Here is a 22625-nt window from a genome sequence, read left to right as displayed (position 1 = left end):
TGACTTTAACTCAAAATATCTCACTGTAATTTTTTCTATCTAAAAAATACAGATCAAGTTTCAAAATTGAAACTTTTAGCTCTCTATAATTCTTTTATTTTTCATCTTACGCTTCTAAAAATTATATTTATATATGGGGCGCACGGGACATTCGTACGCGTTCAAAGTTACGCTTAATGTACAGCATTTTAAATTATTATTTATATTTATTTTTGTAGTTAATCTCATTTTATGACTTTGACTCAAAATATCTTAATTTCAATTTTGCTATCTAAAAATACAGATCAAGTTTCAAAATTCAAACTTTCAGCTCTCTACAATTCTTTTATTTTTCATCTTACGCTTATATGAATTATATTTCTCTATATAGTTACGATGCTTAACTATTTTAGTTTAATAAAATGTTAAACCTTATCTTTCTTTCATGGCCAAAAATAATTTAGTTAGGACTTTATTTCTGTAGCAAATATTTGTTAATTATATTTACCATATTCATATCAATCCAAATCGATTTATTTTATTTTATTTAATTCATTTATTTCTATTTGAACGCATAATTAAATACAATTAAATGCAGTTTGAATGCTCAGTTGCGCAGTTATCAGTTTATTAAGAAATCCAGTTTAGGGTGTAAACAAAATTCAATCATATTTAAATTTAAAATTAAAATACTAAAACAAAGTTTAAAATATTAAATGCTTGAATATTAAGCGTCACTGTAGAGAAAACGAAAAGTAAGGACACGAAGTTTTTAAACAGCCTAGCTTTCGTTCATCCTTGTATAATTTAAACAAAGACAATTCATGAAATTATTATAAATTATTATACTATAAAAATAAAAAATTAGTTTGTTTTTTAGTGCTCTTAAATTTATTGCCTTCTTCGCATAGAACTTTTAGTATAACAAGACTCTCGATGTAGCTAAACCATATTTATTTTTGTTTCTATTCCAAAATTTTAAGCTCTCATATATTAAACCAATTTCTGATATTACTGGGTATTTTTAAGTCCACATTTCCGCACTACGAGTGCATGTGTTTTCACAGTTTGATTAGATAACTGTTTGACCATAGTAAATGCAAATATTTAGCAGCGAATAATTTCTTTCACACGTCGCATTTAAATATTATTTTTGGCGTTGGCTATTCTCCTGCTATTGTTATTGTTATTGTTGGGCATGAATACTCGTGTACTAGTGTGAGTATAATTTTTTTTAATTAAAAAATATGCGCTGCCGTTTGGTTGAATATCCCATGAATTTTTAATAATTTGTTTGTTTGCCAGCCAGGAAAATAATTCCGCCTGGGCAAAAGAATCACTGAACTGTGCACTGGACACACGCACACCAAAATTTTGCTTTCGGCTTCTTCGGTTGCCTGCTTTTTGTTTTCTCACTTTCTCTCTCTCTCTCTCTCTCTCGCACACACATTCTTTCTCCCTTTCTCTGGCTCACACAGTGTATGCGATTTTACCACGCTTTAAGGCAAATAAATTATTTTTTAATTCACCGCGTATTTGTTCAGGATTTTCGTGTGGCGCTTGCCTCGATTTCTGTTTCTGTCTACCTTTAGGGCATTCTGATTCTGCAAACGCTGCCTTTCGGTTGCCCAGACGATGATTAGATTTCCCAGCATTTAGTGCTTAATTTCGTCAGCTCAACTCACCTACAACGTTCAGATAGCCGAACTGCGTTTTCGCCGTCACGGTGTTGATCTGACACATGTAGCGTCCTTTATCCTCCTCGTGCACATTGTTGATGTGCAAATACCAAGTGCGATGTCGATCGTGCTTGTCGTGCGTGACACTGATGCGTGGATTGCGCGTGATCACGTGATTGTGGACCGTGAGTATCGCCGATTGCTCAAAGTGCATCCATGCAACCTGGAATATAATATTACATAAATGTAAACTTAATGTTATTAAAGAGTTGCTTTTAATGGTATTTAAATATTGTATAAGTCTATCCGATAGATTTCCAGCATCGTGCTGGGTTTCGATATTCAGTGTATTTCCATACATTATAATTTATTCCGCATTACAAAACTCTAGGAAGTCTGTTAACAGAAATCTGGGACTTTCGACATAGAAATTTCGGACTAAAGATAAGGGGATAGAAAATTTTGTCGGTTTATTCTTTATACCTACAGGGAAAAAAACAACAGACCAGATTATATAGCCGAAATCTAAAAAGCGTAAAGCTACAATCACGATACTTGGTAGCTGCAATCATAACTGCAATCTTTATGATTTGTGATCAGATACAATTTGTAGATGTTATTTAAGAAAAATTGTATAAAGCAAAAAAACGGCTGCCGTTGTCTGATCTTAGTTACTTTGATAATCTCGTGTATTTTGTAATTTATGGTGTATTTTGAATGCAATAGTTTATCGATACACCAAATATAGAATTCGATATATAAATTGGGTTTATTTTAAGAATAATACTGCAATACCACAAACAACTGTAGCTTTCACCCAACAGAAATAATAATTCAATATACGGATGGTAATAAATTATACGCAAACTATAACTGGAATTATTAACACACTTAGTAAAATGAACATTAAAAATAAATGTGTTTAAATGTAGTATTTTAGATAAATAACAATTGAATTACCGTTGAACCCTACTTTGTGTCTGCTAATGATAATTATAAATGAAATTTAGCACACCAAAAGAAAATGTGGATTATCACAGTGCTAAGCACGATTGGCATTTTTTCAACGAAAAAATATAAAGAAGAGAAAGTATGAAATGTTTTATTAATTAAGCATCTGCAAAAAAAATCAGGATGTAATGAGCGATAATGATTTGATTACTTGTCAAAAGAAAGACATCGACTGATGGGATTCAAGCAGGAAAAAACAGAGACGGATAAAGAGCAAAAAGTAAAAGCATGAAAAGAGTTTTGAATAAGGCAAAAGCCATAGGAAGAGTCAACTAATTAGCGGCTGACATTGCGCATACGCCATGTGCTGCTAGTTAAGGATATTTACTTGAAACTGGCCATAACGAGCAGCTTTTTAGTCTCCGTTGCAATTGCGCTTTATCCCGAGAGGGAGAGGGAGAAGAAGATCAAGCACTAGTTGGATTTTCAAATTTAAAGACATCATTACCATGAAAATGGAAAACACGGCTATGAATATCAAAAGCACTTCAATTGATGCAACGATGGGGCAAGCGAACGTCTTAGAGCATCATTACCGAGTACTCGAAATGCTGCTTCAAGTAGCTCAACTAAACTGGCTGCCTGCTGACTGACTAAGCCACTGTGCAAACGAAAGAGAGAGAGAGAGAGAGAGAGCATGTAAAAGAATGCGTCTCTTTCTAACAAGATGGCTGGCGCCACCTGATATCTTGACTGTATTTTGGCTTGGCAGCCAGGAAATAGAATCAAATTGAGGTGTAAATGAGAGCAACAAGAAAACGAGCGACCGATGACGACAAAGCGTCGCACACGTGAAACGTGCATCGCATCCAGTAAATAAAATGCCAGCCAGAAAGAGGCTAGTGGCGAAAAGAGCGAACGCAGAAGAAGGTAGCAAAAAGCGTAGCTCGAGTCGGTTTAGCTGATGGCATGTTTAAGTAGCTCTGTCTGTGTAAGTAAGATTACCCCCGACCTTCTCCTCATCGAATCTCCCCAACAATCTCATTCCCGTTCACCCTCGCATCCTCTCGCATCCTGCATTCCAGGCTGACTGGCAGCTTCGTTACATGTATTGCATGCGTGTAATTCATAGCTATCACCGCACACTTTCACGCCCCGGACATGAAACCCGTTCAGTTTATTTTTATATGCGACACTATGATGCAATTTTCTCGCTTCCGCTTTTTGCCAAACGCTTCTGGGTTTCCCACTACTTTTTTCTCTTCTTTCAACTTTCATTTTTATGTTGTATTTTTTTGCTGTTGATGCTGAGCTGTGAAATTGCAACCGAGTACGTGCGCACATTGATGTCTAACCCGAGTATGTTGCATGCCTTTAGATGTTATTAAACAGGTTTTAAAGGTAACTAGGAAGGTGGTCGGGTCGGGTTAGCACTAAACGCATTTATAACCATTCCTCTAGCATGCTAAATTCACCAAGTTGCTCAATTGACCAGCTACTTAAAACGATATTCAAATATATAAAGTTTTTTGTTCTGACTCGACTGAACGCATAGTCTGAAAAGAAAACGCTTTGAGAATGGCATTTTCAACCAACTCATGCAATTTAAGGAGGGTATTGTTTTGCTTTAAGTAAAGTACGCTTGTTATGTTATGACTATTGATTGCAAATCGATAAAGTTTCGAACTGTATATACTATACTGTAAATAAATTTCTATATATATTCTTAATTTTGCTACTTTTTACACCTATATATTATAGAAAAACTTGTGCTTCCGCATTAAAATATCGATAACAAAATTACTCTTTATACCCGCTACCCATAGGGTAGAAGGGTATTATAACTTTGTGCCGGCAGGAAATGTATGTAACAAGTAGAAGGAGGCATCTCCGACCCTATAAAGTATATATATTCTTGATCAGCGTCAACAGCCGAGACGATATAGCCATGTCCGTCTGTCCGTCTGTCCGTCCGTCCGTCTGTCCGTCTGTCCGTCTGTCCGTCTGTCCGTATGAACACCTAGATCTCAGAGACTATAAGAGATAGAGCTATAATTTTTTTTCGACAGCTTTTGTTATGTTTGCACGCAGATCAAGTTTGTTTCAAATTTTTGCCACGCCCACTTCCGCCCCTGCAAATCAAAAAAATCGAATAACAAGCGTAATTTTAAAGCTAGGGTTACGAATTTTGGTATATACGGTAATAACTATAGTAGTTATGATCCCTAAAAATTTGGTTGCGATCAGAAAAAAATTGTGGAAGTTATTAAAGAAATACTTTTGTATGGGCAAAAACGCCTACTTACTAGGGCTCTTAGTTGCTTTGGCCGACAATCTGGTACATTGTGCCGTCTATGGTATATTTTGAATGATGTGCTGTATCGGTATACCAAACATACCATTTGGTATATTTTTAGTATTTTTTAGTATTTTCGGTATATTTTGAAAATAATACCACAATATTTTGCCCTTATTAAAAATGGGTAGCGGGTATCTCACAGTCGAGCACACTCGACTGTAACTTTCTTACTTGTTTTACTCTCATTTTGATTTATATACATTTTTTTTTTTTTTTAAGTCAACAATAGATAATTAAGAATATAACAGATCATAAAACAATAAATTAAGAATATAAAAGACCATAAATTTAAAAGTTATTAATTAAAATTCAAATTTAAGAATTTAACAATAATTAATTTAACAGTAAAAATAAAACAGTAAACAGACTAAAAGATACCACATACTCGATCACCCCGATAGATAAATCTTAACAATTGAAAAGATGTTACATATAATAGCGTGGCTTATTGGACAACTGCTAGTTTCTGTTAATTTAATATTCATTATACAATTTAACTTACTCATTGTTAAAATAACAGATTGTAAATAAAAGAAGAGCTAAAATTTACGAATTCAGAAATGAAAAAATGTTACGTAACTGAAGATATTTGTATGATTTATTTTATACTCTATATTATATGTATTATATCGTAATTTAACGATATACAAAATATAGCCTTCGGTTTATTTTGGTCCTTTTGCGGTATATTTTCAATTATTGAATTTTAAATTCCTGTTGTATTCGTAAAATATTATGCAAAACACACATTTTTGCTATTTTCGTTAGTGACTTAAATGATTGTTAATTAAAATTTCTTAGATATTACACTAAAAATTAAATTACAACCATGCTTACCTTATATGAGCCAACATTTTGATTTATATTGTTTTGCTTTTAAAGTACGCTTTTTTTTAAGTCAACAATAGATAATTAAGAATATCAAAGACCATAAAAACAATAAATTAAGAATATAAAAGACCATAAATTTGAAAATTATTAATTAAAAGTCCAATTTAAGAATTTAAGAATAATTAATTTAACAGTAAGAAGACTAAAAAGATAAAACATACTCGATCTCCCCGATAGATAAATCTTAACAATTGAAAAGATGTTACATATAATAGCGTGGCTTATTGGACAACTGCTAGTTTCTGTTAATTTAATATTCATTATACAATTTAACTTACTCATTGTTAAAATAACAGATTGTAAATAAAAGAAGAGCTAAAATTTACGAATTCAGAAATGAAAAAATGTTACGTAACTGAAGATATTTGTATGATTTATTTTATACTCTATATTATATGTATTATATCGTAATTTAACGATATACAAAATATAGCCTTCGGTTTATTTTGGTCCTTTTGCGGTATATTTTCAATTATTGAATTTTAAATTCCTGTTGTATTCGTAAAATATTATGCAAAACACACATTTTTGCTATTTTCGTTAGTGACTTAAATGATTGTTAATTAAAATTTCTTAGATATTACACTAAAAAATTAAATTACAATCATGCTTACCTTATATGAGCCAAGATTCTTCACCGAGCAACCCAATTTGACATTACGTCCAGCAGGTACAGTTACATTTTCGATGTATTCAGTAAATTCGGGTTCTTCAACAACAGCTGATAAATAGAAGAAAATGTGGAAATACTATTTAGATATTTTTGTATATTTTGTAACATTATTCTAATTTACACATATTGAGAAATATTAAAATTTCTATTAAGCTAATTAATGAAGTGTATGAAACTGAACATTAAAATTCGAAAGTGCTGCTTACAATCATCAACTAGTACTAATTGGACAGAAACAGAGTGGGACTAATAGAAAACAAGTAAATACGGTTGTATGTATACGAAAATTAATTTAATCATATGTTTGTTAACAATCAACACACACCTTTTTACTGACAGAATGAGTATGGGCCATATTTGCCTTAAATATCAACAAGTTAAACATTTTCACGCATCGTTTTTCCTCTTTTTCATTTCCCTATGTCCAGTGGAAAATTTCCCATTTCATTTGGAGTTTCCGTCGCAGATTTCATTTAATTTTTAATGACCATAAAAATGGTTAAATGCATTAAATTGCTGTGAAAGCCACTGCAAAAATCTTGCCAGAAATCCTTTTCAATTTTGCAGCCATTAAAAGTGGGAAAGAAAACGTTGTCTCTGCCTCACGAAGTATAAATACACTTAAAATATGCTTTCAGCACTTGGCAATGTCCAAGATATGATTTATATTCAATTCCATTAAATTTTTAAGTGAGAAGACTTTGGAATCTTGAAATGCCTTTTTTATAGCCTTGTGCTTGTTAATTAACTTGAACTTGTTTTTATTTTAGGCGTGAATAACTTATTTCATAAAGCCTTGAAATCATAAAGGAAAAGCAAATACTAATCAGACGAACGTTTGCCTAATTGAATTCAATTGCTTTGAGCGAAGCACAAATAAAATAGTATTGCAATTCAATTAACTTGTTAGTTTTGTAATTATTAAATCACGTGGCCGAAATCCAATTAATGTTAGTTAAAGCACGTGAAAATATAATGAGTCGCACACTGCTTGAAAAAGGAGAATTCCCCAAATAATTTGTAAATTTGACTTCTTCACTCGATGTTCAACAAACACTTTTTCGACGAAATCCATATCAACATATTTACACAATTTATTCATTCGGTCTACGCTGCTCGTTAGTGTGAATTTCCCTCAATGGATTGCTCTTACTTAACATGTATCTTATATTCATAGACTCTTTAGGTTTCTGTCATTATTGAATGGAAACTTAATTTTTTTATTTATACGAGTATCAAAATTTCAATTGAAATTCACATAAACTGTATTTGTTTAACTTAATTTTCGATGGTTTGTGACACACGCCCGCAAGCTTGATTCAGTTTGTCGGCCATTGCTCCAGCCTAATTAGATATTTATTATGCCCGGCAGACACGCACACACACACACACACACACACACAAACATTGGCATTTGTATAACATTGCATAGTGCAGAAGGCAGAAGGCTGAAGTCAATAGAATTTGCACTGGCAATGCAACTGCCCCTTGGGTATAAGCACACTCACAAATACACCCACAAACGCACACACACACACTCGCTTGTACACTCATGCATGAGCAGTGGGTAAACATTTAACATATTGCATCGGCCACTCCCACAAACAAGTGTACATATGTAGCCTTCTAATTATCAAGCAGCAGAAGCAGCAGCAAAAGTTGCATAAATTAGCCAGAACTCAAGGCAAATGTAACCATGACATTCACATTCACTTACGCATTCACATTCACATTCGCACACACTCCCTCACATTCACATTCACTTTTTGTGCTCTTGAATTGGAAAACAAGGAAGCGAACGAGCAATAAAAAAAGGAGACTCTGCAATTGCCGCTGCAACTCGAGCGTGCAACCTTTTTGCAGCCGCAGTCGCAGTCGCAGCGGCAGCATCAAATTCTCTGCATAATCATGGGATTCCATCCAGCTGCAATTTTCGCGCCAGAGCGCGTGTTTGCATATAAATGCTGTGAGGCCCACAAAATAACACCCGCAAGGGACGTTTATAGTATAGTATTCTAGAGCAGATCTAGACGACGCATGGATGACCTGCTTCTAGCAAACACGATGATGAAACTATGAATTATTGTTCCAATTATCACAATCTGCATTTAGCTGCAATGTGGGTGTGCTATTAACATTTAATTACGAAATTCTATTCGCTTATTCAAGAATAGTAAATTATGTGTTTAGCCTATGAATCAAATGATAATTAAATAAATAAATACAATTTAAGTGCATATGTGTATATCGTAAATATATTCAAGTTTAAAGTAATTCAAATAAATCTCACATGAAGTCAAGAATTATTGTTTAAACTGCCAACCTAACTAAATATATATTATATATTATAGAAACAACAATACTATATGTTTAAAATTTAACAAATTAACTTACAAGACGACAAGATTAAATAAAATGAACAAAGAAAGAATCTGTGATAATCAAAGATGAAGACGAATGATTTTGTTAAGCTTAGTCGAAAAAAATAATATTTAAATTAGATAATATTTAGAATGTGTATACATTAAATTTATTGAAGCTTAAATTAAATTAAATTAAAAAATGCAAAGGCCATCTGTTTTATATATTCATTAATGTTTCAACTAACAGCTTAAGAAATTATACATTATATTGAAAAAAACATAAAATAACACAGTATACATTAAATTACAAGATAAGAAGATTACATAAATAAGAATAACTTGGATTTTTTTTAATCTAGGAATTCGTTTGCTGTATCTTCCAAAGCTCTTGCAATATATTCTACAATAAATTTTCTATTATTTTATCTCTTTTTACTTAAATGAAGTTGGTTTCTTCATGCCTTATATGTTTTTTTAAAATAGCAGTCTGATATACCCTGTTTTGACAGCTTTATGTTTGACATTGCATAAAAAGTTGGCAATGATATTGGCCAGCAGCAGTTGATGGGCTTGACACAGCGACAGAGACAGTGCGAAAGGCAGATGGAGAAACAGACACCAAGAGAGTGAGAAGGAGATAGAGAGAGAGAGAGAGAGTGAGAGAGAAGAGAGGTTGAATGACGATGCGGTTGATGTTCGCCTGTTGCGACATAAATTGCGTTGCCTGAATAAAATTTTGCGCACAGTTAAGCGACATTTGTGATGGTTTTTGTTGCTCTTCCCTTGCTCTTCGCTCTATAGTGGATCGAGCTGCACCTGAGAACAATGACAGCCGGGCGGGCTGCTGCCAGGGCAGCAATATTCATATGTATCCTATCTATGGGAGCGAAGGGCAGCGGAGGCGGAAGCGAGGGCAAGGTTCTGTTTCTCGCTCGGAGCGCTGTCACCGATTTCATTTTTTCACGCCACAACATACTCTCGTTCTCATATCTGTGCAGCTGCTGGCTTTCAATTTTTGGCATATAGCCGTGTATCACTTATGACCCCCGGCGACATTGTGCCAAACTCCCCCCTCTCTCCTCCTTCCACCACCAACCGCTTCTCCACGTTGCCATTCCCTTTCACATCTCTATCTCTATCTGTATCTCGTATCTACGCTTCTCTGGCTGTGTGTAAATATGATTGCCCGGGGTCAGACGCCTGCGAGACGAGTCTTATTGATGGCATCGGACTTTCGTGCCAGCCTAGGGCAATTGGCATTAAGATAACCAAGATAAGTACGCCAAATTACACAGTGCAGCAAATTACGAAATCACAAGAAATTATGTTTTGCTCCAAAGATGAAATTGAACCATGCATTACCCTGTAAATATGCTCTAAGAACTTTCGAAAGTAGTAAATACCTTAAAACACAATCCTGATTTCTATTTTATGCAAATCGAAAAGCTTGAAAGTGAGTTTATCTTGCTGTTTGTATAGTGTAATTGCCTAAACTTTTCTGATGTTGACTACATAGGAAACAGAAAACAAAATTTAATTTAAATTTAAATAAAATACCAATAAGTCAGGCCGAAATATAATCGTAACTTTATTTAATTTCTTTTTAGCAAATACAATACTAGAGGAAAAATTTAATCATGAATCTGACAAAATATAATTAAATTCATATACCTGAAATTTAAAGATTAATTCCTTTTCCGATCTAGCTTAATATTTTAAATATTTAATAATCATATTACTTTTGTTTTGCGACCCCATACGACTAATCAAAAACTATAGGTAATACTTTACCGATCAATTAAATTTTGTATATTACACCAAATATTATATTTTTATTTTTATTTTTCACAACTATTTCTACGATTTTACGTTATACTTGAGAGCGTTACAGTTCAACTAAGAGAAAGTTATTCAGATAGATAAAACAAGTAAGAAAGCTACAGTCAAGTGTGCTCAACTGTGAGATATCTGCTACCCATTTTGAACAAGAGCAAAATAGTGCGATATTATTATAAAAATATAGCAAATTACTGTACAACAAAAACTGAAATATACCGAAAATTATATTTGATATTTTTATATACAAAAAAACAGAGAACTAAATTTTTTTATCTGATTGCAATCAAATTTCCAGGAATCATAAATACTGTAGGTACTATTGTACTCTTTAAACTCAATAACTAAACTTGTTATTTAATATTATTTGAATTGCCGAAATGGAATGGGCGTGATACAAATTTTAAGATCTGCGTGCAAGCATAAAAAGTGCTATCGATAAAAGGTCATGTCTCTATCTTCTATAGTCTCTAAGATCAAGGTATTCATACGGACGGACGGACAGACGACGGACATGACTACATCGTCTTGGTTATTGACGCTGATCAAGAATATACATACATACATTACATACATACATTACATGCATACAATACATACATAAATTTCCTGAAGGATCAACATTATAATACCCTTCTACTCAATGAATAGCTGGTATAAAAATAAGTGTGTTAAATTCTAGTTTAGTTACTTAGTTATCATAATAGAAAACAAGTCTTGAGTACTTACTATTTAAATTCGATGTTGGCACATTGGGCACGCCACCTGCAACAATTACGCCATTGCTGCCAAGAATTGTGTTGCCATTGGCGGCGATGCCACCGCCAGTTGCTGGTATCGTTGATTTGCCGGGGCCACTTGTGTGCTTGGCATTGTTGCCGGAGGCAGCTCCGCCGTTGACGCTGCCGTTGAGTATCTGCGGCAAGATGATCTTATTGGTGGAGTCCCCCGCTGTTGCCGTGAGCACAAGGAGGGCCCCAATTAAATGCCAAGACGGCAGCAACATCAACTTGCCGTTGCCTTGCCACTTTCCCCAGCCAGGAGCACCAATGATGGCCTCGTGGCCTGGCTAAAGTGCATCTCTCTAGGAGTGCGGCTCCACGTTCTCCTCCCTCGGAATGCCCTCGGCGATTTGAATATTTATACTCTTGTCTTGTTGCGATGCGATGCGTTTCTAACTCGGATTTCTTTTCACAACAACTTCATTTTACGAGCATCAAAATTTTAGAAAAATCATTCGTTAGTCAACCAGATTTGTTTATCTGAAAAGTTATAATTGATTAGTTTTTCATTTTTAGTATTTCAAATGCAATTACTAAACTCCTGATTGCGAAATTCTGCAGCCACTTGTCTCTAATCTACTTATCACTTAAAAACACAGCAAATTTAGTTAAACAATTAAATTTTAATTTGAGTGAACATAAAAATTGTTTGCTAACCAGATTTTTTTTAATTTAATTACAGACACTTTGTTGAACTCATAAAAAAGTGCATAAAATTTGTTCCGCCTTCAGTTTGCTTTTTCTTCGTTCTTTTTTTTTTGGTTTTGGTGTTTTGGTAAATCTGTTTTTGTCTATGCCAAAATGTTATCATGTGAGCGCCAGCTGAAGAAGTATGTGAAGAGAGATTGAGGGTGGTAAATTGCTTAATTTCATAAGCGAGTCATAAGGGAGAAAGTTTTGTGCGTTTTGTGTGTTCCACAAGCTGTGGACCAAAACCCAAAGGCGACACGCTTAAAAGCCATAAAAAAGTATGGATGCGGATGGCACAGACAGAAAGTTTTTCTATTTTTCTTGTCATTTGTTTTTTCTGGTTTTTGCATTTTTGAGAAGATCACCAACAACACGCACAACACATAAAATATTTCATATTTTTGTTAAACGCAGAGAAAGTTGTTTCCAGGCACAAAGTTAACCGGCAATATAAAAAACCCATGAAAACTTAAGATAAACATAAATTACAGCAGCTTCTAAATTAATTGCCTGCTCGACATCAACTTAAATATTTCAATTCACATTTGAGTGAATACACTCAGCACAGTTTAACAATCACTTTTAGCTCAATTTGTGACAACTTTATCTTTTTTAAGGCACATATTTTCTGATATATTAACACAACGAACAGTGTCCAATCAGATTTAGAATATAAAAATATTCCTAACAATTATTCCTAACATTAGTAATTACAGTTATTGACATTGAAAGCTAACATTGTGCCTAGTGAAATATTCAAATTGCAAGTTTGTTGAATCACATTCACTCAATAAATGTAACGGGTAACAAAATATGTGACAGCCATTTAATAATAACATAACAATCCCTGATGAAAGACAAAAATCTGTGGATTTTGTTACATAGAATATTTACAACAATAAGTCTTGCTCAAGCTAAGTTTCACTTCACACTTTCTAAATTGTATTTGACAAAAATCTTCTGGTTGGCTTTTAATATTATCAATCCTCAAAGTAGGAGAAATTATTGTTTCACATCAATTATTATTATTTATTATTATTATTATTTAAGAATATAAATGTTTTATCTATGATGATAGATAGCACAATTCAAAAAAGGAAATCGGATAAAGAACAAATTTTACTATGCACAATAATTAAACTAGTATGATACAGATAAAAGTATGATAAATACTTATTAAGTATACGCAACGTGGTCGAAGGGATTAGACAATTTTACCAGCCTTCAATTTTATATAAGCATATTCACACAGAGAGTTCAATGGATAATAAAACAGAATAAAATGCAACAGACATTAGAATTGAAAAATAATAAGATATGACAACCTAAACAGATTCTAAAATTGGTTGGAAATAATTGCAACAAATCTTGCTCAACCTATGTTTTAAATCAAAGGCAATATTATTTTTTTATGTTTAAAATGAATTCGAATTGGAATTATGCAACAACTTTTTGTCTCTGCCTTTTACTATCGACACCGCATATTAAGTATACGCAAGGTGGTCGAATTGATATGAATATTTCGATTTAATTATTTTGAATCCCATTCAAATAATTCAAAGACGAACAAAATGCAACATATGTACATTAAATTTAAAAAATAATAATTTAAGGCTCCCTTAAGACATCTTAACTTTATTTTATTTGAAATAAAATATTTACAACAATAAAATCCTTGCTCTACCTTCGATAGATAGATACTGATAGATACTGATATCTTTTGTGTTTGAAATGAATTCGAATTGGAATTGGAATTGGAATCGAGCGACATGCAACAACTTTTTGCCGCTGACTTTTAATATTATCTGGAATTGGAGCAGCAACATTTACTCGTGTCGCCTAGAGGCAGAGAAAAGTGTCGTATAGCTTTATGTGTTTAAGCAGATAACCCAGACCATATATCAATTGGTCGCCGGGGGCGCAGCAGACGCTGCTGGAATGCAAACGAAGAGGCAAATCTTTATGACTTTTTGAGTTTTGGTCTGGCCCAAAAGGGTTCCCGCTTCAGTTTTCTTTTTGCACTGGCTAAAACTTTGTGCGGCACGTGCAGTCGGTGACTGTAAAAGGAGGCGTGGCATTCAGTATATGGCGGCTTACTCTGGCATAATATTTTGCCAAACTTTATTGAATTCCCTGGCAAATCAGCGTAGCATCTGTAGCATCTGAGGTAGCCCAGAAAGTGAAAGAGGAACCGAGCCGAAGCCGAAGCCGGAAGGGAGCTGCAAGCAAAAGTTGGGAGACAGCAAACAATCGACACAGAGCTGCAGAGAAGAATGAATGAAGGGATGAAGAGGAAGAGGAGGAGGAAGAGGAACAGTGCATTGAAAGCAAATTTATGGACGCCAAAGTCATATGGAAAAGTCGAGAATTAAGCAATTTCTGCGTTGAGAATTTTTTGTAGGTTGCACTTTCTGCAAGGCAAACAAATGGGAAACTTGTTAGAAGGATGTTGAAAGAAGTCAGCAAAAGCTGCAAAGCCGAGCAGAAAAAATAAATATTTGAACTAAACTCGATGCTGAGACAGACGATAATGAAAGTCGGCTCAAAAACAAATATTGTTAGCATGCTAAAGGTACCAAAAACTGAAAGGGAAACATTTTGAATAAGTATAAAAAAGCAGAGAAAGAAAACCTAAATAAAAATACAACTTAATTATACAACTAATACAGTTTTGTTGCTTCCAGCTCAAAATTTAAAATCTCATTCTCTCTCAGCTCAATACACAAAAGTCGAATGGAAACCAATTAAGTTAATAATTATAATTAGTTGTTTTCATTTGAAGTCAGCGTTTGCGTAATTGAAACTTGTGTGGGTTTTCATTACATCATCTCTCCATCCATCATAAATCCAAAGGACAATTAAATCAATGCAACGTCTGTTGTCCCCCCTCAAAAACTCGAATGGAAATAAAATGAGCTCACGTAATCAAAATTGCACTCGCTCTCCGTCTCCGTCTCGAGCTCGGAATGAGACTCCATCGAGTACTCTACGGGAATCGCCGGACAATGCCAAACATGTGACCAATTAGCGCAAAATGCTAAAAGACAACCATGGGCAGAAGGTAGAAAGCAGAAGGCAGACAGAGGGACGGACGGACAGAAGGGCGGACATGCGGAATGCAAGTCGGCAAGTTGTCACGACACAAAAAGTAGGTCCGCAGTGCAAACAGAAATCGAATGCCGCATTGGCATCCATTAGTTAGTCAGGCCGGGGACATGGTTTAATTTCAGCATTTCGTCTTTTTCAACCATTTCGCATTTCTCTCTCTCTCTCTCTCTCTCTCTCTCTCTCCTTCTCTCTTGTTCTCTGGTCTCTTAGCCTAATTAAAAGGATTCCGCACATGTGTGACGCACATGAGCGAGAGAGATGCCAAAATAGCATTGTGCAAACGGAATGAGAATATTTATAGCATTGAATTGAATTAATTTCGCTTCAGCAGATTGTCATGGTTATGCTCAAGCTACAAACATATTTGCACAGCTTCTCCTCACCCCCAAGTGCAAGAAAATAAAATACAAACAACAACAAATTGCTTAAATTGTAAACAGCAAAAAATAATAATAGGCTGCGACAACTGTGGCAACTGTCGACCCTCTGGGCGTGCCAAATGACCAGGCTAAGTGAGTCCGCCCTGTGGCCTTTTTTTTGTTTTTGTGGCCTAAGCTACGCTAAACGCTGACAGCTTTTGGCTTTCAACACTGTGGCATTAGCTGTGGCTAATGGAATCTGTGGGGCGCTGATAAGTGGAGAGAGAAGAGCCAAGCAAAATGCCACGAACAAGGAAATTACCATTTGTTGAAGTGGGTTCTACTTTAATATGGCTCAAGTTCAGACATTTTATCAGGTGTCTTGTTTCTTATACCCTAACATAGCGAATTCATATTGTTCTCAGCTGTTCTATAAAATATACGAGCATATCTGACTTTTATTGTCCGTGGACATAAATAAGATTTTGTGTGCCAACCATTCTCTTAATCTTAAAGTAATTTCAATCAAACTTAGTAAAAATCAAGCACTAACTGATTAATAATTTAGCTTATTTTATCTGCTTTGAACCGCTTTCCTGTGGTTGTACTAAAACCATCTTAAGTAAAGCAAGAAAATCGTAGAATCGGGAATTGTTTTGTCGGAAATATTGATTCTGGGATAAAACAATATATATAAATCATTTTGGGATCAAATAGAACTAATCAACTTATAACTTATTAACAACTTATTCGTTAATTTTTATTTAGTGGTTTTTACTTCCATTTTCTAATTCATTCATGTTCACAAACTACATTAATAGATCATGTGGGATGTGTTTTTGGCTTTCTTTTACTATTTTCAATCTTCTGATGCAGGAAAATTAGTTTGCAAAACTATAATATTTCTAAACATTACCTTCTACAATAAAAGTGCGTTATTTAAAAATCGTAAAATTGTTTTAAATGGGATAAAAAAGCGAAATTTAAAGGTAAGTAACATTCGACCTCGTAATAATCAAAATCGAACAGTCCAAGACTTTATTTCAATTATCAGAAAACATCGAAAGAATTTATTTAGTGAATGGAAAAGATGTTTACACAACATTTGAATAATATCATTATTAAAATCTTAAGATAAGATTATTATAATAATGAAGGAAATCAGAGAGGAATCACTTTATTCTGAATAGAAAATACTTAATATAATGACTAAAGTTAGAATTGCTGTTCTCCTTATCAAAATGGCATATCAAATCCAGCACAAAATCAAATGAAGCAAAGCAAATTTTCGTAACGAATTGATTATAACTATTTGAACTTTTTTCAACCTAATTTTGAACCCACTTTCAATGCAGTTCACTTGAGATGGCCAAGGTTAGTTATAAGCTTGCAGTAAGTTTGCTTTTGTCGGTTTGTGGAATTCAATCGACGATTGCTGAGAAGCTAACCTCATCGATCGTTGCCACCGTCTTAAGGCAGAGTGATAAAAATGTGATCTTTTCTCCTTGGCTGTTAACGGAATCTTTAATGCACTTGCATTTGGCTGCAGGAGGCAAAAGCGCCCACGAAATCAACAAAGTTTTGCAATTAAATGGCGAATCGAAAAGTGAGATTCTTACGAATTTTTCCAATTACCAAGAAAGTATCAACATATCTGAAAGTCAAACACTTCACATGGCAAATCGATTATTTTTGGCATCGGATATAAACCTATCCTCAGAGTATCTGCAGCATGAAAATGAAATATTTCCCAACTCAAGCCAAAGTGTAGATTTTACAAAGTCCTCAGAGACTATTCGCATAATTAATAACTGGATATCCGAAGAGAGCAATGGAACAATAACAAAATTAGTGGAGCAACTCGATGCTAAGACAAAAGCTTTGTCCCTGAGTGCTATTTACTTTAAGGGATTGTGGAAATACGCATTCAATAGAAATAATACCAAGAAATCTACTTTCTATATACCTCAAAAAACTGGTGAATCGCGTCAAATCAAAGTCGACATGATGTTCCGAAGGGGACTTTGTAGACTAGACATGATTGATAAACTCGATGCCATGTCTTTGGAAATTCCTTACGACAGTTCACAACTTTCAATGGTGATTCTACTGCCCAAAACAGTTAATGGAATCAATAAAATTATTAACAATTTGGATCAAATGGACATTGATGAGATTGTGCCAAAAAACAAATGAAATGTATGTTCAAGTCTATTTGCCGAAATTCCATCTTGATGTTGAACTATCTCTGAATGAGGCATTAAAGAGTTTGGGCGTTGTTGAAATATTCCAGAAAGCCAATTTCTCAGCAATGACCGATTCTAAAGTGGACTTGAAAGTTGACAACATCTTTCAGAAATCTATGATTGAGGTGGATGAAGAAGGATCAGCTGATGTTGCTCCCCAAGGTAGGTTTAGGTTTATTTGTATATAATAGAATTGTTTTGAGTAATTGTCCAACTAATTGACTGTGCAATAATTTTGGGTTCTTCTAAATTTCTCCTCTAATCTTTAATAATCAAATTGTTTATTTATTTCAGATTTGGGATTTTCGTTTTTGAGATTTCCTATTGAGATTGTTATACGAATAGATCATCCGTTTGTGTTTTTAATCAAAGATCGCGATAAGATTTATTTGGCTGGTCGTGTTACTATGGAATAACATAATTTATTTATTTACGTGTTTAATTATTATACAATTTTTATATAATAATATAATAACTAAAAGAAAAGAGTGATAGCTACTAAACTAGCAATGGAATAACAATAATTTAATATAGTTCACAAAAAAATTATAAATTCCTGAAATATCTTCTTCAAACTAGAACTGAAGTTTATGGGTAAATTTTTGATGTTTTTTAAGAATAAAAAATGCTGTTAATAATAAATATTTTCATTTAGAATATAAAGAAAACACACAAAATAATTTCCTTAGTCATATTCTCTTCACTTTTCGAATAAAAGCATTGTTTAGTAATTTGGTACTTTAAAGATGAGAGCTACCTCATAAACAAAGTGGTTCTACCTTAACGAGCGTAAACTATATTTACGCATATTCGATTAATTTAATGCGACTTATATGATGAATTCGATGAATTTCATATGATTTATGCGAAATTTTAAAGCGTACACTAGCTCACACCTTAAGCCGAATCACTGACGAACCATTTGCAATGCGCCAATTGCGAATTGCGGGACACAAACGCAAATGGAGACATTATGCCCCATCGAGTTGCATCAATAACTTTTCTCTAGTGCTCTCCCTCCCCTTTCCCCCACCGCTGTTCTCGCATTCCCCAAAAACAAACTCGCACAATTTGTCGCAATGTTTGTTGTTGGCAGTTCAAAAGGCAATCCCCACCAAAAATTCCAGTCTGCAACAACTGTGCTCCAGTCATCAGCATCATCAGCATCATCATCATCATCATCATCATCATGGTCGTCGATAGGGATTGTGATTGGGAGGTGAATGTGGGACTGGAGGGGATTGGAATTGGGAATGGCATCATATTTTTGCAATTTGTTTGCTTTGCTCTGAACAATTTGTAAATTTGTTACGCCGAAACGATAAACAAAAGAGACAAAAACTAGAGCGCAATACGCAAAAATCCAACACCAAAGAGAAAACAATAAGCTGCAATGACGACGTCGCTGCCTCTGTCTCTGCCTCTGCCACCGTCTCTGCCTCTGACTGGCAAAAAAGTTTTTGCTTTTGCCCAGCCAACTGCCATTGATCTGCATTGATGCCAGCAGGCACACTCTCACACTCACACTCACACGCACCCCGAAAGTGTGTGAGAGAAAGAGAGAGAGACACTCACACGCACTCACACAAATATGCATACAATGACACATACACACACGCATTTCGTATGCAGTTTTCAAGCTGCTTTCCGGGACTTTGGTATATCTATGCCTGTCCCTCTCACTCCCTCTCTCGCTTACTCCTTTTCTTTCTGTGTTTGCACTGGGTTAATGTATTTTTAAGCTAAATTCTTTGTTTATATTTGCTTTGCTGTTGTTGGTCGTGTTGTGCCCGTTGCAGTCGCATCAAGCGCATCTCTGATTCGAGTCTGCAAGCATGTCTCCTCCGCCTTACCCTTCCTCCTAACTCCATCCCGGCTAAGGCCAATTTATCTATGGGTTTTCCTACTGTCATCCAAGTCAAGACCCCATTTAACTTTGGTTTATTCATTTAGTCGCTTATAAGTTTGCCTAAAGTTTTTGGCAACCAGCCTTTGAAGTGTGTTGTCTTTTGGTTTTTCTTCTTCTCCCTCAGTTGTCTGCTCTTCTTGTTTACCTTTATTGCATGAAATGTGCATTAACTGTTAAATGTTTGCACATGTAAAGTGCTTAAGAGTAACATTTCAATTGAAGTCTTACAAAAAACCGAACTTAGATCAGAAATAACAAACAAAAATCTGAAAATTTCTAAAATTTTGAATTTCAAATATTGAATATTTTCTATCTTCATGATTTTACTCATCATTAATATAATCGCTTAGATCGAACTTTAATTTTGTCAATTTTCAAATCTACCTAAGCCATCGTAAAATATCAAATATATTAAAATATATTTCTTCTAAGCACCTTCTCTTAGTGTTGTTGCTTTTCACCTTGTTCTAAAATATTTGTCAACTATTTGACACACTTTCACATCAACACTTTACAGAAAAATCCTTTCGAAAATGCACTCGAAAAAGTCACAGTTAATTTTTAGAATACGACATTTCGATTTGAAGATCTTTCGACCATGCAAAGCAACTCAAACAACTCGACGCGTCCGCTTCGTGCAGAATCCGTAGCGAAACTGATTCGTCGACACATCAGAGCACAACACGGAGCCGGCTGGCAGCAACAATGCCAACAACAACAACAGCAGCAGCAAGCAAACTGCACTTAAAAAAACCGACGAATGAAAAGAAAAAAATAATAACGCAAGACCATGGCAAACGAATGATAACAGGCCAAATGCCGAATGAGAGACACACGAACCCGAAGTTGTGTCGGCTCGAGCCAACCATCGTGTCGGATGCTGTTCGTTGTGGTTGTTGTCTTTGTTGTCGCTCGTGTGCGATTGCCGGCAAGGCTGTCGGATGGTTTGTAGTCTGCGTGCAACCGCAACCGCAACAACAGACCGCAAAACACGCGACAAAAATGTTAACAGAGCTCCAAACCGTAACATTCATCCCACCTCCAACTCCAACTCCACCGTCAACGCTACACTCCATGTTGTTGGCATTTACACAGCACGTAAATGACTTCCGGACTGTTGAGTTTGGTCCTGTAGTCATTGGGTTTGAGTTGCGTTGCGCTTCGTTTCGTTACGTTTCGTTTTGGTTTGTTTCGAACCTTAATCCGAACTCAAACCCGAGTCGACGTCACCGACTTGCAACAAGTTGACAAGCACAGTTCAAAATGCTCTGGCGAGGCTGAGCCGCCATTTCCCATTGCACATTTTCGGTTTAATTGAATAAATTCAAATTAAAACAAAAATCAAAACAAGTTTGTGTGATATTCTGCAACTCTGCATATTGTACTTGTATTTAATTAAGCAAGTTAATTAATTTCATTCATTTGTATGCCATTTCATCTCGTGTTGCGACAAAAAAGTGAAATAATATTTAGCAAACGAAATTCATGTGGAAACGAATTCAAAAAACTTGGCTGGAGTACTTGACAATTTAAATTCAATGGACAATTCAAATACATATTGGTTTTTTATTGTTTTATTTATTAACAATTGTGTTGAGTTCAGTTTTCTTAATTAATTAAATTGTTTACAAATTATGCAGAGAATACGTTTTGTAAAATGTGTATTTTTTATTTTTGTGATAATTCATTTAAGAATTGATAAATTATACTGAATTGAACTGATTAAAAATATATTCTTAAATTTCTCCAATTAATAATGTTGCATATTAGTGAAAATATATTTTGCTTATTAAGAATTCTTTGTCTAAGTTATTGATATTAATATGCTTAAATTCATAATACTTTTTGTTTATTTATTTATACTGTAAACCTATATTAAGTTGCCTTTTTTAATTTAACAAAGTTTTCCATGAAAAAATATGATTATTTTTCAATATTTTCGACAACAACCTAATTAATTCTTGCTCCGAGTTGTTCGTATATCTTTTGACTTTGATTTCACAGACAACAAACAGATGGAGAAAAATAACAGAGGAGCGACTGAGAGAAACAACGACAACAACAACAGAATCATTGGGAATGTTTCCCAGTTGGGCAAACTAACTAACAAGCTTAATGAACTCTTTCAAATCACAGGCATCGCTCAATGCCAACAACATTAAAACTGACAAGGCTAGACGTGGTCCAGGGGGAGTCGGGGGGTGGCAGAGACGGAGAAAGAGAGAGAGGGGATAGCGGGGGACTAACCGACCACGGTTGGACATGCCAACAACAATAACAGTATCAACAACAACAACAAGCTCAGACGCCACATGGCATGTTCATTATGTAAGGCATTTCCCCAGGGGCAGGGGGAGAGATGGAAGGAGGTACTCGAACGTAAGTGGGCGTGGCGCGGTGCCGACTGTTGCGCCTCGGACTTTGTTGTAGACCGCATGTGTGTGCGTGTGCGTGTGTGTGTGTGTGCAGCATGTGGCGCGACGCAGAGGCCACAAAGGTCGTTGCAACACATTTGGAACGCTGTTGTGACGCCAAAAGTCAAGTGTGTGGGCCGAGAGAGGAAGAGAGGGAGAGAGGAGAATGCTGCGGGGCAAGCAAGTCCTTTGCCGGTCATTACAACACTTTGTTGGCTGCTTTGTGAACTTCTTCACCATGGCAAAGTTTCATTCTTTTTTTTTTTGCCGCCTCTTTGTATTTTTCACGCCGTGTCGAAAGTTTTACTTTTTCTTGTTGTTGCTGTTGTTGTTGTTGCTGTTGCCAGCTCGACAATGAAATTTTTGACTGCTGATTGTTTGGCGTT

At 35.0% G+C, this 22625-nt stretch overlaps 3 protein-coding genes across 6 annotated transcripts in view; 2 read left to right on the top strand and 1 right to left on the bottom strand.

Annotated features, from left to right (window-relative positions):
* LOC133850071 (lachesin) overlaps window positions 1-20490 on the bottom strand; it is a 32783-nt gene extending 12293 nt beyond the window's left edge. The window contains exons 1-5 of one of the 4 annotated variants that reach the window (XM_062286038.1): window positions 20261-20490; window positions 11461-11993; window positions 6474-6580; window positions 1665-1881; window positions 994-1592 (exon numbers count right to left, since the gene is read on the bottom strand). In XM_062286038.1, coding sequence (XP_062142022.1) covers window positions 1450-1592; window positions 1665-1881; window positions 6474-6580; window positions 11461-11737 — 744 coding nt within the window. In that variant the 5' untranslated portion in view covers window positions 11738-11993; window positions 20261-20490 and the 3' untranslated portion in view covers window positions 994-1449. Of the gene's footprint in view, window positions 1-993; window positions 1593-1664; window positions 1882-6473; window positions 6581-11460; window positions 11994-20260 lie in introns of those variants that run through there. The other 3 variants (XM_062286035.1, XM_062286036.1, XM_062286037.1) reach the window with 3 other exon arrangements.
* LOC133845270 (serine protease inhibitor 3/4-like) lies at window positions 17031-17876 on the top strand. Its single transcript, XM_062279680.1, has one exon. It carries the CDS (start codon window positions 17036-17038, stop codon window positions 17864-17866), a length of 831 nt encoding a protein of 276 aa, XP_062135664.1. The 5' UTR covers window positions 17031-17035; the 3' UTR covers window positions 17867-17876.
* Window positions 17871-18406, top strand: LOC133845277 (uncharacterized). Its single transcript, XM_062279692.1, has 2 exons — window positions 17871-18078; window positions 18211-18406. The coding sequence occupies exons 1-2, from the start codon at window positions 17982-17984 to the stop codon at window positions 18330-18332; spliced, it is 219 nt and encodes a 72-aa protein (XP_062135676.1). The 5' UTR covers window positions 17871-17981; the 3' UTR covers window positions 18333-18406.
* Window positions 20491-22625: the final 2135 nt, after the last annotated feature.

Source organism: Drosophila sulfurigaster, chromosome 2L (genome assembly GCF_023558435.1).
Source record: "Drosophila sulfurigaster albostrigata strain 15112-1811.04 chromosome 2L, ASM2355843v2, whole genome shotgun sequence".
NCBI lineage: Eukaryota > Metazoa > Arthropoda > Insecta > Diptera > Drosophilidae > Drosophila > Drosophila sulfurigaster.
The sequence above is the reverse complement of the archived record's forward strand: the minus strand, read 5'-3'. Positions and strand labels throughout refer to the sequence as shown.